Below are 19577 nucleotides of genomic sequence, written 5' to 3' on the forward strand. Positions count from 1 at the left end.
AGCAGGGCGGATCAGGGGGTTGGGGCGCCGCCCTCTATCACCCACAGAGCAGGGCTGATCAGGGGGTTGGGGCACTGCTACTGTCACACTCAGGGCAGGGCCGATGGGGAGGTTATGGCTCTACCCCGTCACACACAGAGCAGAGCCCGTGTGGGGGGCGGTTGGGGTGCCGCACCCTGTCACACACAGAGCAGGGCCGATCAGGGGGTTAGGGCGCCGCAGCCTGTCACACACAGAGCCGAAGGGTGATCAGGGGGTTGGGGAGCTCCCCCCTATCAGGCACAGAGCAGGGCTGATCAGGGGGTTGGGGCGCATTCCCCTGTCATGAACAGAGCAGGGTGGATAGGGAGGTTGTGGCCCCGCCCCCTGTCACACACAGAGCCACAGAGCGATCAAGGGGTTTGGGCGCTGCCCCCTGTCACACTGATCCCGGTGCCGGAAGGCCTCTCAGCTCCACTGATCCCGGTGCTGGGAGGCATATTACCCTTTTACTATATAGGATAGAGGCCTGGTGCACTGGTGGGGACCGGCTGGTTTGCCCTGAAGTGTGTCATGGATGAGGGTGGAGGTCCCCACTGGGATGCCTGGCCAGCCTGGGTGTGGGGATGATGGCCGTTTGCAGCTTGTCACACACCCTTCAGGGTGGGGGTCCCCACTGGGGTGCCTGGCCAGCCTGGGTGAGGGGCTGAGGGCTGTTTTCAGGCTGGCGGGTGACTGAAGCTCCCAAATGCTCCTTTTTTTCTTTTTTTTAATTCTGGGCCAGCTTTAGCTCTGGCTCCAGCTCTGAGGCCTCTGCAGCTGAAAGCAGGTATCTGGTTTGTTTGGGTTCTATAATTGAAACACTGTATCAACTCCAGCTCTGAGATCCCGGCGGGCTGAAAGCAGGTTTCTGGGGTTTTGTTTAGCTTCTATATTTGTAACAATGTTTCAAACTGCAAGCTCTGAGGCCTGCTAGGCAGGCAGGGAACGTTGGAGTCCTCCGTCACTGAAGCAAGCAAGCCTCATGTTCGTTTCCAGCTGCCTGGCTGCCGGTCACCATCTTGGCTGGCAGTTAATTTGCATATCTTGCTGATTAGCCAATGGGAAGGGTAGCGGATGTACGCTAATTACCATGTTTCTCTTTTATTAGGTAGGATAGCTATTCGATTGATAAGTATTGCACAACTAAATATAAAAAAGAGAAAACTGGTCCCTTTGAGAAAAAAAATACACCTTCTATTCAGAAAAAATAATCTGAACTAGAAATTTATACTTGATGATGTGCACATGCCATTTCATGGTGCACCCTCATTGAGTTTGACAAGTAACATAGGAAGTTCCAGAGTTCAGGTTTGGTTGATTATGTCAAGTGTACCTTCCAGAGGTCCAGAGAAATAGGTTGCCAATATATTTTTTTAATCCTCATCTGATGATATGTTTTTATCAATTTTTTTAGATAGATCGATGAGAGAGAGAGAGAGAGAGAGAGAGAGAGAGAGAGAGAGAGAAACATTGATGTGAAAGAGAAACATCTATCAATTGCCTCCCATATTTGCCCTGATTAAGTATTGAGCCCACAACCTTGGTAGTGCCCTCTGAATTCAACCTGAGACTTTTGAATGTATGGGATGATGCTCCAACCAACTGAGCCACCCGGGCAGGACACAGATGGTCAAGTTTAGGAAGGTTCAGAGTGGCTGGCACTTAATATCATAGAAAGTTGGAAGTACTGGCATTATGTTACAGAGGCTTAGTCATAGAGTGTGTGATTACTTTTGAGAAATTGAATCTCTGCCTTAAATGGTGAGTGCCAAGTTGCATATTAAAGAAGATACAGTGACTGGCATTCTCTATCCAGAGTCCCCAATTATCCTTCACCACATACAAACTCCTGTATGTGCTTTGGGTTGGATGTCCTTCTTTCCTCAAATCCATTTCTATTTTAATGGCTCCCACTTATTGGGCTCACAGTTTATTAGACCAACTATCTTTTTAGATAAGCTATCTTGCTACAGGCTACTCTCAAAATACTCTCTTACCCATGTCATCTCAGGTGGGTATATTCTTCCCTAATCTGGTAGTACCATTGACTATACAAAGCCATAAGTATTTAATTTCTTAACATCCCTATCATGATGAGATACTTATGATCTTGAATATATTAATTCAAAGGGGTCATTACCAGAGGAAAGATGCTGGTTTTGCAATGTCCCAACTGAAGAATCAGTGATCTATTTCTTTTAGAATGGGTTGGTGAATGTGCCTTAAACCTAAGGAGGAAAGTCATTTTATGATGGACACATTATTGACAAGATTCCTTTTAAAAATGTATACCACTATCAAACATTTATTCATATAATTACAAAAGATAAACACACACACTATCTCATGTAACATAAGTAGGTATGTGTGTTGACAACGAAGTGACAGAGAAATGCAGCAAGAACATTAGATTGTATTGCTAGTTATACTCTATTACCTTTTATACTCTCATGTCCCTACTTGAGTCACCATTCACTTATTTAGATTTGCCCTTAGCTTATGAACTTGTTTTGTTTTCTACAAAGAACACACATCTCAAGAGATGAAACCTCCTCCAATTTTCTCCAAATGGTCAGACTCTTTTCCTTTAGTTATCATTAAATATATTGACATGCTTAGGCATTGTGGTATTATGCAATATGCTATAATGCAAAGAACTGGGTGATTTAGGTACCATTTTTGACTACCACTGAGATTACCACACAATTCTAATGTGTCTGTTTCTCTATGGGGAAGTGCATTGGTTACTCAGACAATTCCTTATCATTATTCCATTCTAAAAAAAACTCCCAAACATAAATTTGAATCAAAGTTACCATTAGCAAAAGTGCATAGAAAAATATACCCAACAATAATAATTATAATTTAGTTTTTATCTTCTTATAGGTAAATTGTTTTTAATAGTATTTCCTAGATAGGTTGAACTCTATTTGGTAAAAACCTTAGCTTTTTGCAATTCTTTAAAGGTTTAGAATTTTGCCCTCTTAGGTGTTTGCTCTGTAATGGCCAAGATTATTAATATGGAATTTTTTACTTGCTCAATTTTGTTCTACATTCCCTTAGCTATGTTTCCAAATTGGAATAAAAACAACAACATAAACATCAAATTTTAAAAATAATAAAGATAAATCATCTTACCTCTATATTAAAGAATGGGTCAGTTGCCTGGAGTATAATTGTAAGAGGGATACTAAAATATCACAAAAATAGGCACCATGAAGACATTTATATTCACCATAAGTAACGTTCGGTTTGTAGTTGGAAGGTTTTGATAAGGCTTTTAGGGGAAGGGGAAGATGGAACTCTCCAACAGAAATACTCAGCTCAAAACTGAATGATGATCTATGGCTTAAAAGGAAGAAGATCCGGATAACTACAGAACTTGGATGTGGTGAAGTCCAGGTTATGGGGACAGAGCTGAATGAACAAGTGGAGACCCAACATGGCACCAGCTGACCTTCGTCTTTGCCTTTTTCTGATGCTGCACTCAGTCTCAATTCTTAATTGAATACTCATATTTTAAAAGTAGATACTTGAATGTATATCAAACCTCCCAGATATTTACAGTCTTTTTCTGAATTGTCATATGATCATATATGTCCATGTTAAAAACATATAAACAATTATTATGATCTCTAAATAAGTTACTCAATTCATTAAAATATTCGTTTGTGTCTCTTTTACATGGGGAATAAAAACCCCATCCAATTTCCACACAAAAATCTGTGAGTGGATATTTATAGCAGCTTTATTTAGAGTTGCCAAAGTCATGATGCCCTTCAGAGGGTGAATGGATAAACTGTGACACATCCAGACAATGGAATATTATTCTATGCTAAAAGGAAATGAGCTATCAAGCCATGAAAGGACATGGAGACAGTTTAGGTGCATGTTACTAAGTGAAAGAAGCCGATCTGAAAAGCCTACAAACTATATGACTCCAATAATACAGCATCCTGGAAAGGCAAAACTATGGTGACATTAAAAAGATGAATGGTTATCAGAAGTTAGGAGAAAGGGAAGAATGAACAGACAAAGCACAGAGAATTTTCAGGGCAGTGAAACTATTCTGCGTGATACTGCAATGATGAATGCATGTCATTATACATTTGTCAAAACCCATAGAATGTACAACACCAAGAATGAATCTAATGTAAACCACAGACTTTGGGTGCTAATGATGTGTCAGTGTAGGTTCATTGACTGTGACAAACATACCTCTCTGATGGGAGATGTTTATGGAGGTGGGGGTGTGAGTCTGTGTCTGTGTGAGGGCAGGAGGCTCTATGGGAATACTACTTTATGCTCAATTTTCCTTGAAACCAAATAGTACTCTAAAAATGAATATATTAAAAACAGCAAGCCTAGCTGGTGTGGCTCAGTGGTTGAGCATTGACCTAGGAACCAGAAGGTCACAGTTTGATTCCTGGTTGGGGCACATGCCCAGATTGTGGGCTCGATCCCCAGTGTGGGGCGTGCAGGAGGTAGCCAATCAGTGATTCTTTCTCATCATTTATGTTTATATCTCTCTCTCTCCTTCACCCTTCCTTTATGAAATAAAATATATATATACATATACATCTACTAAATAGCAATCCTATTCATTGCTGATGGCCCAGATCAGTATTATCTCCCACCAAAGTTCATGTTGCCTCCCCGACTCTACACTCCGTTTTCCTTTTTGGACTTTGTAGTGCATCTCACCTGGAGTACTAACTCAGACGTTAGTATTCAGTGGTTCCCCTTATCTGCAGTTTTGTTTTCCATGGTTTTTATTACCCAGGTCAAACATGTTCAGAAAATATTAAATGAATAATTCCAGAAGGAGAAAAATTCATAAGTTTTCAATTGTATGCAGTTTGAATAGCATGATAACATCTCATGTCCTCCTGCTCCATCCCCCCTAGACATGAATTATCCCTATTCCAATGTATCCATGCTATAGCCCCTAACCACCCGTTAGTCACTTTGCAGGCAACTCAGTTATCAGATTGAATGTTGGGGTAAGGCAGTGCTTGTATTCAAGTGAACTCTTATTTCACAATAGTGGCCCCAACGTTAAAGAACCTAGCAATTCCGGTAGACTAAAGAGGAGCCTTAAAGTGGTTCTTCTGAATGAAAATGTATGTATGTATAGAATAAAACATGGAGTTCGTTGCATTAAGAAAGGAACCATGTTATAAATGAAACACTACTTTTGAAATACATTTTTGTGTTATTGCTAGTAGGGAACTTCAAAATATCTGCAAGGAAGAGGGAGGACAGAAAGAGGGAGTCAAAGATAGAAAGATCTATTGTCTTCATTCTATCATGGGCTGGTGTACCTTTCTTTTATTTTTACTCCTTTTTTATCTTTTTTGCTCTCAGTCAAAACTCATATTCATAAAAGAGTTTTAGCTCATTAGATTAAAACAGGTGACCCTGAAATGTGAATGAACCATAGGATTAATCTCTTTAAGAAATCTTTGCATCGAACACATCAAATTTCAGTAATTTACTGATTGAGAGACTGTGAGCTGTGTTCAGGAGAGCAAGCCTGAGAGAGCTCTTTGTCTCTGTCAAAGGCTGAAGGCACTCAGAAAAATAGCCCAGCTCCGCTGAGCTCTTGCAGCTGAACATCACTCTATCACATCTCTGCACATCCTGGGTGTCAGTGACACATGCAAATGGCGAAAAGAAGGGGCGTTGCCATAGCCAAAGCAGTGAGTGCTTTATAAGGTTGCTGGCAAAATAAAAACATTCTCTATCAAAAAGGCATTGATGTCACACACAATGAATTTCGTGGAGGCCAAATTCCAGCAGAAATCAACAGAAAATCAATGGGAACCTAATCATCAACAAGACACATGGAACGATGTCAATCTCTAGTGCAGAAAATCTTATCTAAGAAGTAAGCAGCATACGATGGCCTGGAGAGAATCTCACCACTTCCTGGAGCGTTAAGAACAGAATTAGCAGAGCCACATTTAAAGTAAACATGTAATAGTTCCATCAACGTATGAGCTGGATTGTGATAATAAATGAAATACATCTTAAATGTTTCTGAAGCTGGTAAATAATAGACTTTGAAATCAACTCTAAAGAGGAAATAAGATAGGCAGCCTTATAGTGTAAAAATTAAGATTAAATAGAGATTGAATTTGCAATTATAATCAATTCATATAAAATTACACTGTTTTATGTGGAAGAAATGATACTGTGGTATGATAAGGCAATCACACTTTTTGGAAGGTGTGTTTTCTATACATAGAGATAATTTTGACAAGTTTTTAGAAGCTGTTTATGTGAAAATGTTCAGGCACTAATCATAATTACACTGTGAAAAGCAGTTTCAGCAAAGGGTTAAAGGACTTCAAGTTTTACCACTCCAAGTAGCTAGCTTGACAACAAATGCAGGTGTTTATTCAGTCTGTTCTCAGGTTATGAATATCCTACTTGAGAGGAGAAGACTGAAGTGTACGTAGAGGGATGAAGAGAGAGAGAGCTTCCCTCTTATCCTCAATGAGGAAACCTGCATATCTTTTTGCACTGAGGAATTAGGTTTTGGCATTTTAATCCCATGCAATCAGATGTAGGATGTGAATGGGGAACTTCTCTTAAACCTTTTCACCACACTTCCATCTTTATGATTTCAGTAATTCTCTTTTCAGCCATAAATACATTTCCTCATTTCAGGATACTCAGGTCCTAGACTTCACATCAATAAAAATGTTTCCTTACTTTCTGACATTAAAGACAATGAGCAAATATGATAGATTCTTGCTATTGAATTATAATTTACGGAAAATGAAACATCTTCCTCCACATTATAATCTTAGGTGTTCTAGTTGAATTCTATTCAAAACATATTTTTATCTACACTTCCTGTCTTTCAGTCTCCAAATTTGAATCATTTGGGGACGGAAGGATATTTGAATATAGAATCCAACATTAAAGTAACAGTGTTTATAGCACCAAAGAAAAAAAGCATTAAGGGGTACTTTCACTGGACTCTTCTGATTGAGTACATTTGAGAGGTGAAGGACTTTAGCTGAGATTCTAGACACCTACATTCTTGTCCAAGATTTTCACTAAATAGTTGTGTTAACTTAGGAGTGCTAATCACCTTTCGCAAGTCTCACTGCCCCTTCTGTCCATTGCAAAGTCTGAGATCTCTATTGATTGACATAAGAGATTTCTCAGTCACTAGGTAGATTGGGAGAAGCAATTTTCAGAACAAGGTGTACTTAGTAAAGCATGAGAAGTTACACAAAACGGTCCAGAAAGGTACACAACAAACTGATAACTGTTTTTTGTTTATTTTCCTGGTATGGGAACCAACATGGTAGGGGATTGAGTGGGTTCAGTGTAAGGTAATCAAAGACACTCTTTAGATTTACTGCACTGTTTTAATTTTTTAAAAAGAAGTATTTTTTTTTAAAAATCATTTGTAAGAAGGTATATGTGGTCAATTAATTTTCAAAAAAAAAATCCAAAAAGATATAATGAGTTTTAAAGTTTAAGTAATATCTCTGGGGTTTTTCATATCTACCTTAGAGTCAAGATTTAAATGAGTCAAGGTTATTCCAGGCCAGACAGTAGTTTTCAGTAAGAAAAAAAGCTAAAAAGCACACCTGTGCTTATAGTGAAATACCTTTTAGTGAAAGGGTTTCTTCTCATGGGATTGGCCATATCTAATACCATAGTATCATCTCCTTGGTTTAAACTTCTACTATAGGCTTCCTCAAAAGGATAAATATGTTATTAAACAATTCTTTCTCTTTTTCAAAAACCAGTGTTGATTAATTCAATAAGAAAATATGTGGAGTGGATAAGAGAGATTAAGCTAAGGCAGAGCAGCTGGACAGGAAAGAGAAAGTTTGAAGATGTTAGTGAAATTAAAAAAAATCATGAAATTATATCACAGAAAAGATAGCAAGGGGGCTGACCGATCTGAACCAGGAGGTCACAGTTCGATTCCTGGTATTCCAGGGTTGAAGGCTCGATCCCCAGTGTGGGGCGTGCAGGAGGCAGCCAATTAGTGAGTCTCTCTCATCATTGATGTTTCTATCCCTCTCTCCCTCTCCCTTTTATTGATTCTGAAATCAATAAAAATATATTGGGGGGAAAAAGATAGCAAGGAATGGAATCACAAAGTACAGAGAGTTTATCTTTATTGGTGACTTTCATATATGAAGCATAGAACTCCAAACATTCTGAAGACTTTTTCAGCAGATCCCTGAGGTTAAACAAAGCTACTTTCCTACATTTTTAAGGTTGTATGTGCCTTTTTCACTGGTACCTGTATTGATGCTGCAAAACACATGCTGGGTAAAATGGCTGGTGCTTTAGCATAAATCAAGACAGTGGCACCAAAGAAAACTAGTACTATTGTATTCTTTCTACCACATGCTCACATGACCAAAAATGGCAGTTTCATTTAAGAATAAACTTAATGAAGCAGTAATCATTATTAATTTCATTAAATATTGACCCTTGAGTTGACATCTTTTTAATATTTTGGGTAATGAAATGAGAAGTATGAATAAAGCACTTCTGCTGCTAATAATGTACAATGGTTGTCGAGTTAAAACCCTTACACAGTTGTTTGAGTTATGAGATGAACTAGCTACATTTTTATGGAACACTATTTTTGCTTGAAAGGACGATTAATAGATAAATGATAGTTACTCAGACTTAAATATGAGGCATCCATTATATTGACAATTAAAGCAATGAAACTTTCATTTCAAGGAGAACAATGGACAATATTTGTGGCAAATAAAATTTGAGCTTTGAAGTAAAAATTATAATTTTGGAAAACTTATGTCCTTTCCCACGAGTTTAACAATTTACTACTTCTAAAAAAGTTTTCAATGAAATTGATAGTAAAATTAATAAATATGATGTTTTTGTATGTGTTACCATTTGGAAGATCTGCATAACTTAGTGAACTAATATTTTCCAAAAGTCATATCATATTCATGGATTGGAAGACTCAACATAGTAAAAATATCAATTCATCATAAACTAACCTATATATTTAAAAATTTCTATAAAAATCTTGAGTTTCTTTATAGATGTAGAGAAGTGCATAGAATTATACACATACACACAAATGAATATTTGTATAACTGGCAAAATTTAATAACAACAATGGATTGAACCAATATCAATTTCTTGTTTTTGATAGTATTCCATAGTTTTATAAGATATAAACACCAGGGATGCTAAAAAAAGAGCACATTACCTTTTCTACATATGTTTTTACAATTTCCTGTACCTCTATAATTATTTAAAAATAAGGTATATAAGGAAAATATGGATTTATGTAATTTCTTAAATGTGTGGTTCGATAAAGTTAAAATATTCCCAATGTGCAAACTGCAAATGCTTCTCTTTTAGACTACTTATAATTCAACATATAGGTATTCTCTCATTTTTAAAACATATTTTTATTGATTTTAGAGAGCAAGAGAGAAGGAGAGAGAGAGAAAAACATCAGTGAAGAGGGAGAATCATTGATCGTCTGCCTCCTGCATGCTCCACACTGGGGATTGAGCCCATAACTCAGGCATATGCCGACAGGAATCAAACTGTGACTTCTTAGTTCATAGGTCGACACTCAACCACTGAGCCACACTGGCAGGGCTTGGTATTATTCTTTTGGATTTACAGAATTGCCTTGGTCTCTCATTTCCCATACCTATAACTATGTGTGTGTGTGTGCGCGCACACACACACATATACACACACACACACACTGACACTGATTTATTATGTACAGAGCCTGACTGAAAGCTGAGGAAAATTCTCTCAAACATCAGAATTAGGCCAGGGAAGGATACCTAGGAAAGGGCATGGAGAGCTGAAATCTTAGCTCAGACAACAGAAACATGAAAAATGTTGCCCACTTGGTGTTTGTTTTCTTTAGGGAAGATCTTTTAAGTGATTAGTTTGAAAACTGATGAGCTCAATTTAAGCAATTTTACCCACTGCCCTCCTTCCCTAGCATTCATGGCTTGTGCAGACTCATAGCCCCACAATCCATTTCCTACTCTTTAGATTTACTCTTGCTGGTCCTTCCTAAAAGAAGTAGCAGCATTCACCGGATCCTTCCTGCCTAGTCAGGATGCCTCTCCATTTGGCATCATCCTTCCTCAAAAAATTGCTGCCCACATCATCTATTCTAGTTTTCAACAACAATTGCACTCAATGCACAATGCCACATTGTTCAATGTTTTGTTTTATTGTTTAGTATGGTTTTCTGCCCTATTCCTATGTATAGATCCTTTCTGAGGAGAATGAAAGTCCTTGAGGAGAAAGATTGGCTTATTCATTCCATCACCTTGCTCCAAATCTGCCACTACTCTACAAGGATAAGTAAATGCTTCATATAATTATAAATAGGTGTTTTTTCTTAATACTGTGATTCTTGATCCATACAGCTTCCATAGGCCCCTCTCAGTACAGGAATGGAACTATTTTCACTAGATATTTCAGTGAAGAATAAACAGAGGCCTTTTCACAATCCACAATCAGCATTCGAAGAGTTACTCAGGCTTTGCAAAGCAGATATTCTAAGCTTCAAGCTGAGTATTAAGCTGCAATCACCAGTAGACTGTCAGTACTGAGGGTTTTGTCATGATGCACCTCAGGATAGAACAGTTTGTGGTCTGGAACTGATGTCAAACTTTGCTAATCTATCTCCCAAATCCCTGGAACCCATTTCATTATGAGCATCATTTTTACTTGCACAGTTGGTCAGGGTTTTGCAAAACCAAAAACTGGAATTATTCCCTTCCACTTCCCAGGTGACTGCAGAAAACAATAGTAGGGACAAAGACTTGGAAGCTCAGGGACCTGATGTTGTCTGGGACTTTTAAAAAAAAGGCTTTAGAATAGACTGGGTGGACTGTGGACACATTATTTAGTTGATTAGCAAACAGTGCTCTTCAGTGGAATTGACCCTCATTTCTTTACTCTTACTTTTCTTCACATTCTTGCCCCCCCCCCCCCCCCCGCCAACTTCTGACTTGCCCATATCCTGGAATTCCACAATCCACATCCAAACAGTTATCATTCTGATCCTTCCTGATTCAACCTGACAGTAGAATGCAATTGCTCATGTCCCATTCTCTGAGGAACATGCTAAGATCCTAAAGCTGATAAAACAACAACAACAATAACTGATGAAAAACAACAATGGTTTGCAAGTCAACATTATAATATTATGAGATTTTCCAATCAGAACACTGGGTAGTGCCTCTCAACTCTAACTAGCCCTGTTACCTCGACCAGGTTACTGGATGCATTAAAGAGTCAGTTAATTCAGGTATCATGCAGGAGTCTTTTCATGGGCTTGTGGAAAGGAATACATACAATTATGTGTGGTAAGTGCCTGTCACAGAGCCTTCCAACCACTAAATGTACCATCAGCATTGTCAGTGTCAACATGAATATTGCTCTCTGATAAAATACTAACCTTTAAACAGAGCCCTTCAATATTTCAGCTCAGATTGGCAAATGATGATAAAAACATCAGGCACTGAGACTCATTTATTTTCTTGTTAGAAAGGGAATGAGTATTCACTAAAATGCACTAGGAATGCAGCCATTACCTACTATACCAAGCAAACATGGTAAGAAATGGCCTTTATTTCCATCTCTTTCATTGTAGACCAGGAGAAGGAAGAGCTGCTGGGTTGGGATCCCACTTCTCTGGATCCCAGCCCTAAACCAAAACCAGAATGATTTCCCCCAGGCTCTATGAGAGTTAAAATTTGTTAGTCTAGGAATCTTCACAAAAGTCTTTTGGGCGAGAGATGAAGCAAGTGTCAGCATCTTTGCTTTTGTTTTTAGATGAAAAAACAACACACCTCACCTTTAAATACTGATGTACTAAAAGAGGTATGCATGATCTGGAGTGTAGTCTTAATTTTGTCACAAACAGCAATAGTTTCTTAAAATCAATTTCTGTCAATAACATTTCAAATATCTCCATTATCCATCATATGCTTGTCTTAAAACTACACAGGGCAGTTCTACGATTCAACTAAAGTGTGCATTGAAAGCATTTTGAAAAGGAAAACCACAAAACAATCATAGGAATAATTATTTCCAGCACAAACACCACAGCCAGAAGCCAAATTTGCATAGCAACACATCATTATTGGAGACCTGGGTACATGAACATTTTTTAAAAGATTATAATTTGAGTTTTCATGGTTATTGCACTTTCTGTGACTACCTTGTTTACCTTTTTTAATCTAAAAGGAAAAGTCTGTCAAATCTGCAAAATTACTCAGTATATTTTTTGGTATTTGTTTCAGTGATATTTGTGATGCTGGGGATTCACATCACTGCTAAAATGTAATTAACCGGGCTGCGATAGGGGTCCTCTTAAATATCCCTTTGGGACATGCAAATGACCACTACTAAGCCTAGGAAAGTAGGAGTAAGGCCAGGGGAGTGAGGTGAAAGCCAATGGCAGCCAGTGTTGGAATCATGGACAATAATCATTCTAGAAATTAAAATGATTAACTTTTGCTGGAAGAAGTTTTCCTTATGTTCTCAAATTCACTTGCTTTCTCAGTTACAGCTCTCTTGACTGACATCCAATTAAAGGTTTATATTCTCTAGGAATTCTGGGTAATGCAATAACAGTGGTCATGTGATTACTGATGGTACACCTGCAACTCAGGGTGCTCCCTCATGCCACTCCCAGAATTCCTAAAGAAATAGTAAAACACCCCTTCCCTTCAGAGGAGTATCTGAAGCTTTCACCACTAGACCTATATCTCTCTGCTTCCTTTCTGTCAAGTGTCTGAGAATAGATTCATATTTAGCTAGTGAGAAAAACTTGAATTTCTATCCCGTAGTAATGTAACCATATTACGCTAAACATTGCTTGGAGAAAGAGAAAGCAATAAAGCAAGACAGAAGAACAGGTGCAGAGGAATCAAACAAATATCAGAGCTCCTAAAAAGCAGTTAGCCTCCACTTTAAGATGCTTAGGCTTCCACGTAAAATATACCAAAAAAAGTCATCACAAAAATGCATTGCAGAAAATCACAGGAATACTTTTCTATGTTTGGCATAAATTCATAGACATTAGCTCCATACGATAACTTTTCACTTTAACTTAAAATGCATTAGATACAAAAATCCAAATGTAAAAATACTTAATGTAGGAGAAAGCTAATTGCTTTAGCGGAGATTCTCACCTTAGCAAAGGTCTTATTAGCAGGCTACTTTAAAACATCTAACATAAACCAGTTCAATTTTAAAGTCAATGCAAATAAAGTTGAAGCATCTCAGATTATAATTAAGCCACTCGATTTAGAGAATTGGATTTACAAAAATTTGATGTGCATGTAACTGTTCCGTAATGTAACTGCACAAAGTGAGTCATGGCAATGAAATTGTGAAATGGTTTGTCTGAACTAGGTTTTTGTTTTTTAGTCTCTTCAGGAGTCCTAAGGACAGCTGAAGGATTACTCAGTAGACATCTGAGATGAGGCCATCATGGTTTGCCCATTAGGCCCTGATAGTGTCTGATGACATGAGAATAAACTGTGATGCGCCACATGAACTCTGGTAATGGATCTCAGTCTAAACTAGACATGGATTCTGCGTTATCAATTTTGTTTGCTTGGAGAAATTGTGAGACTCTCTGGGGATCACGGTGATATAGCTGGGGCAACTTGAAGCAGATTCATTTCTTATTCAACCTGAAATGCTGTTGCTTGTTCTGATTCTGGAAGGTGGCAAGGGTTCTGTTTTGCTCAATTTTTCATGAAACAATAAAAAATCCCAAACATGGTCATTTAAACAATTCCATGTTATTTGCCCAGGATTCTGGAGGTCAGAAATCCAGGCAAGGTTCAGCTGGGAGGTTTTCCTGTTCCATCAGATAGGGTATCTGATGAGGTAACAGTAAGATAGTGGTTGATGCTGGCACATGCACAGTGGTCTTGCCCACGGATCTGGTACCTTGACAGGGACAGCCATGAGACTGGATGTTGCTTTCTGGCTCTCTCCAAGTGGTTATCTTGGTCTTTTTAAATAGCAGCTCATCCCTAATAGCAGGTGTTTCAAGTGGTAAAGGAAGAACCTGCTTCACTCTTAAGGCTCAACCTTAGAAGTTATACTGTACTCTACTGCTTAAGATAAATCACAGGACCAGCCCAGATCCAAGAGGCTGGGAGAAGAAGCCTCCTGATGGGGGAGTGAGTGGTAAGGACACAGCAAAGTCACATGGGAGATGGATATTGTGGTGGCTAGCACAAAATACCACAGAACCTCCAAGATTTCTTAGAAAAATCATGTGCATCACTTCTTCCTCAGAATTCTCCATATGAACCTTGGAAAGCAGCCATACTTGGTACTATGTGTCCGAGGAGGAAAAGACAGAAGCTAACGGATAAAATTGGCACTCACCTGGCGGAACTGTTCCAGGTCAATTTTGTTGCCCACCAGCACCAGGGGTATTTCGTAGGTGTGACGGACCTGAAAAATGAGCTCTTTAAACTTGGCAGCCTCCTGGAACGACTGGCGGTCGGTGACAGAGTAGCAGACGATGAAGCCCTCCCCACCGCGCATGTACTGCTCCCGCATGGCTGTGAACTCTGCCTGCAAGCAAAGAGCAAAATTGGGATACAGTTTGAGACAGCGAAGCCAACACACACCACTAATAAAATAACACGTCAAAAGCAGACCAATTATGAGACTTAAGTGTTTGGGTAGACAGTGTCTAAAAGTGTTTCTGTGGGTTTTTCAGTAGAGTAGCACTATGAGGTCTAAATATAATAATAAAAGTGTAATATGCTAATTAGACCGGATATCTTCCGGACGTCCTTCCTGACAAAGTAGGACTAGAGGAAAGCCAGCCTGGGTCCTGGCTCCCAGCTGCCTGTGGGCAGCCTGGAGGAAGCCAGCCCGGGTCCGGGTGCCGGAGGAAAGCCGATGCTGGCAGCCAAGGGGAGGAAGGCTGACTCTTGCATAAATTTTCATGCATTGGGCCTCTGGTACCATTATAAAAATAATGTTTTAAATTGTTCAGAGCATTGATCTTTAGTCATAGAAGATTTAAGAGATCTCGGGGGAGATATGTTAAATAGCAGATTCACTGACATAATGGTAGGATTTTATATATAGGAATTATATACTTTTAATAGTGTTCTATTTAATTACTTAATTTTAGGAAAATGGATCTAAATTTGTATACCCCAAACATTACAACATAGAAGAATTAAAATTTCCCTCAAAATTTTGAAAACAAATTAGCATTTAACATTGATACCCCTGTGATAGAAGGAAGTTATTAGATAATTGCAGACCCATTTATATATATGGGTATTCGTGTGTTTTTTTTTTCCTTTTAATCTTTACTGTTGAAAGTATTACATAGGTCTTCCTCTCCCTCCCCTCCCTTTAACCTCTTCCAGCCCTTATTTTGGTATTCTTAGATTTCTCTCTTTGAGGGGCACAAACAGAGGGATCAAGATGCTGAGTCATGAGTCTGTTTTTACATTCTGTCCTTTGCTCCTTCCTCTTCTCTCTCTGCAGGGGACAGAATCACCTTCCACAATATATCAGTGTCTCATCCTGGGGATATTGCTGTCTTAGGTTTTCATATTGCATCCCCCTGAACTACTGAAAAGTAGTTCTGGCAACTGAAAAGTCAATATTAGGTTTGAATTGTCATCTAAAATGTTTCTCTCAGTCTGAAATATCTGCTTTCACTCACTATTATTCTGGATTTATTGTTAAAGTCACAAGAGCTAATTAGGTTCATGCAATGGGAAATAGAAAATTTAGACTCTGCCTGTGGAACAAGCCACCCTAAACAATAAAAGAGCACCACAAGAACAAATAGTGAATTGGACAATTTGTGAGATAAATGATCAAAGAAAGGAAGATTCACATGAACTTGAGCTGTATTTGAACCATGAGGCAAATATGTGAGTTCTTCACCGGGGAAAGGGTTTACAAGAACTACTAAAATATTCTGCTCAGAGTAATGGTTTAAACAAATGTTCATTTGATTTGACGTGGCTTGTCTTTTGAATGAGAACATTTACACAGATCCAGAAATTTTGGAAAACTAGAGAAAGTAATAAAGTTAATAAGGTCCTGAGTCAGTTCATGAATTTCTTAAATTGTTTTCAGTCAAATGGAATGGGTGCAAACAGCTTCCTTGGGATCCACCAAGCATTGCAAGGCTGTAAGAACTTGAGCCTAGAGAGCAAAGGAGACTTGTCCATGGATGGACAGCCAGCTAACAAAATGTTGTTTTGAATAATTCATGTTCTCTGACTCTCACTGTATCAATTTACTTAGTATTAAATTTTACTTGAGGTTAATCCTAAATTTTGCCATGTGAGTCAAATGTACAAGCACAGGAGACACAAATCTACTTGGTCTCAATTTTCTTTGTCTCCGAAAATGTCTGAGGCCCTTTGTTGTTCTGACATTCTCTAATTTTGAAAACCTATTTCTCTGTCAAAATCTGATAGGTGATATGGATAAACTAGAGAATTATAGACTGAAATTACTAAATGATGTTTCCCAGACATATAATTAGTTTTCAAATAGAAGTGACATAATCATCATAGAAATATATGTAATATTTAAGAAAATATAAAAGGATTTGTTACATCAGTTTTATATTATTAAAACCATAGTAAAAGTGCTAACTAAAATAAAGTGAAGATATATTTTACAACTTACAGTTCATTTTATTTGACAGTTATTTTAAGCACTAAAATTATTTTCAATTACCTATTGAGTATTAAAAAATAACAAATACACATTCCAAGATATTTAAGTGGTATAAAGTATATATAAAATTAATTTTCTTTTTACCTCAAACTTTCAGTTTTCCTTCCCTAATGTGTGACAGTTAATAGTCTCTTTACCCTTAAAAAATATCTATGTGTATGCAAGCATAGACATACACATTTTACCTTTATACACCTTTTCATACTCAAATAGTAACATATATAATTTTTACCTTAATTAAGATTTAATAGCCCTAATGTACCTTGAAGACCATGGCATATTAGCACACAGAAGTATTATTATTTTCATGAATGCATAATTTTTTTATGCATGTACCATAATTTATTTAACTAGTTCCCTCTAAGGAAGCATTTATGTCCTCCATTTATTTCTGTTACATACACTGTTGCAATGTCTATTCTTAAACACCCTTGCTGCACAGATTTATGTAATTCTGGGAGGTAGTACTGCTATATCAAAGAGAACATACATTTTTACTTTTGAGAAATAGTGCCGATCTCACCACTGGAGACATTGTTCCCATAACTCTCTCCCAACATTACATAAAGTGCCCATTTCCACTCATTCTCACAGATGTCACATCACATTTTTCTACCTTTCATACATTTTAAAGTAAAATAATTGTATCTTGTTTCCTTCATTTGTATTTATGAGCCATAGTATCTCATGTTTATTATCCATTTACAAAGTCTCTTCTAGATATGGATTTTATTTTGTTGTAAGAAATGAAATAGCTTTATAATCTTTGAATTTTTTAAAAATTTGGACTGGAGTAGGGTTTTCTCTATGTCAGTCATAAGGAAACAACAATAACTTTGACATCTTCAACAATAACTACACCATAGAGAAAAGGTTAATACATTTGAAAAACTCCAACAACCTATGAGGAAGACAGGCCAAGTACATGAAGGTGAAATTCACAGGGAACAGTCCTGGATGACTGAATGAGTGAATATCCAATCATGTTGGTTAACTAGACTCAAAGCCACATAAGTGTTCTATTACAAATAGATGTCCTGGGCCTCGAATCTGAGCTGAATTGGAGTTCCCAGATGTGGGGCTCCAGCATTACCATTTTATTGGGCTCCTTGTTTGATTTTGCTTTGCACCCAAATGTAGGGGTATGTAACTCTGTGTCTATGTTCAGAAATTGTCTTTCTGATCTGGGAGCACAAAACCTGGGAGGCACAGAACACAACTTCTAGGTCTGTTACTCACTTAGGACCTGTCCTTTAACCAATCACCTAACCCCTCAGCGCCTCAATGTCCTCTTTTGTCCAAAGGGAATAGAACGCACACTTAACCCGTCTTACAGGACTGCTGAAAGGATCAAAAGAGAGAACAGATTCGAAAATGCTGTGATGAATTTTTAAATACTCGGCAAATTAATCCTATTATTATCTCTGGTACAAATCCTGCAGAATAGAACCTTTCACTGGGAGAACAGGCATGAAATCCTCTTAGAGCTGCATTAGATATAAATGTGGAAGTAATTCTCAAATACATGTAATCAGAAATGACTAACATTTTTTTGCTGAAATAGGAGAATCTGTCTACCAATAAAACAGATACAATTGAATTAGCTCAATAAATTGGGGGGCGGGGGGGCTCCTCTCAGCTGACCTTGTCTATACCAACTCTTTTTCATATGTTGCTTAAAGATGCATGGGAGGCTGGTGGGGCCTAGAGAATTGAGCAGAAACTCTGCGACTATGTATCAACTTAATAATATATGACCCTGAAACCGTTTTATAAAAAAAAATGTGATGTTCAACATGTTGCTTCCATTTTTGTTCACCCATGAATTAAAGATCCCTGTACTTTCTGTTCTGTGTATCCTGAATGTTAATATCTTCTTCATTTGCTCCCTGCTATAAATGACACTTGTTGGTTAATTATTTAGGAACAATACTAGATATCATTTGCTGTCCACAAATAGCAAAATATCTATGAAACCTACCCATTGTGTAAAATGCTACAAACAGAAGCATTTATAATATTTTCTAAGCTATTTTGAGTACAAGCTGCAGCTTGATCAGTTCCTTATTATTGCTTCCTGGTGTTAAAATAGTGTAAGAATTCTCTTAATTCCGATAGCTGGTCTGGCTCAGGAGGTCACAATTCTATTCCAGGTCAGGTCATATGCCCAGGTTGCCGATTCAGGCTCAATTCCCAGTGTGGGGCATGCAGGAGGCAGTTGATGGATGATTCCCTCTCATCATTAATGTTTTTATATATCTCTCCCCCTCCCTTCCTCTCTGAAATAAATAAAAATATATTTTAAAAAAGAAAACAAAGAAGTATTTTTTTTATTAATCTCATGTCTCAGTTTCTTGATTAGCAGAGTAAGATTTTCTATCAGGTTTTCAGAAACTTAGGGAATGAGCCAGCTTTCCATTGCATTCAATTAGTGCTACTCCAACATATAAATGACTCACTGTTTCCAAAATACTCTAGCATTGCACTTAGATCCTCCTTTCAACTGCTGCCTCACGCACACACACATACCATTGCCTATACTGATTGCCATATATCCAAGATAACACATCTCCACACCAAATTTATTGTCCTAGTAAAAAATAGTAAATAAAAAAGTCAGTCATACTCTTGACACTATGCCAAGTGGTAAGCTATATTAAGAAGAAAAAAAAAAAAGAGAAGTATGACCCTGTTCTGGTTGGAGAAACTCACCTGGACCAGGATAGAATAAAAGAAGAGCGATTGAGGGCTAAATGAACCATGAGGTTCAGAGAAGGGCAGGAGCAGTTTAT

The 19577-nt window shown here is 37.9% G+C and overlaps 1 protein-coding gene across 1 annotated transcript in view; it reads right to left on the reverse strand.

Moving 5' to 3' along the window:
* The window catches only part of RIT2 (Ras like without CAAX 2), a 248210-nt gene that overhangs the window by 99366 nt on the left and 129267 nt on the right, over nucleotides 1–19577 (reverse strand). The window contains exon 4 of the mRNA XM_081097430.1: nucleotides 14443–14634. Coding sequence (XP_080953556.1) covers nucleotides 14443–14634 — 192 coding nt within the window. The remainder of the gene's footprint in view (nucleotides 1–14442; nucleotides 14635–19577) is intronic.

This window comes from Myotis nattereri, assembly GCF_964212035.1.
Source record: "Myotis nattereri genome assembly, chromosome: 8".
Taxonomy (NCBI): domain Eukaryota; kingdom Metazoa; phylum Chordata; class Mammalia; order Chiroptera; family Vespertilionidae; genus Myotis; species Myotis nattereri.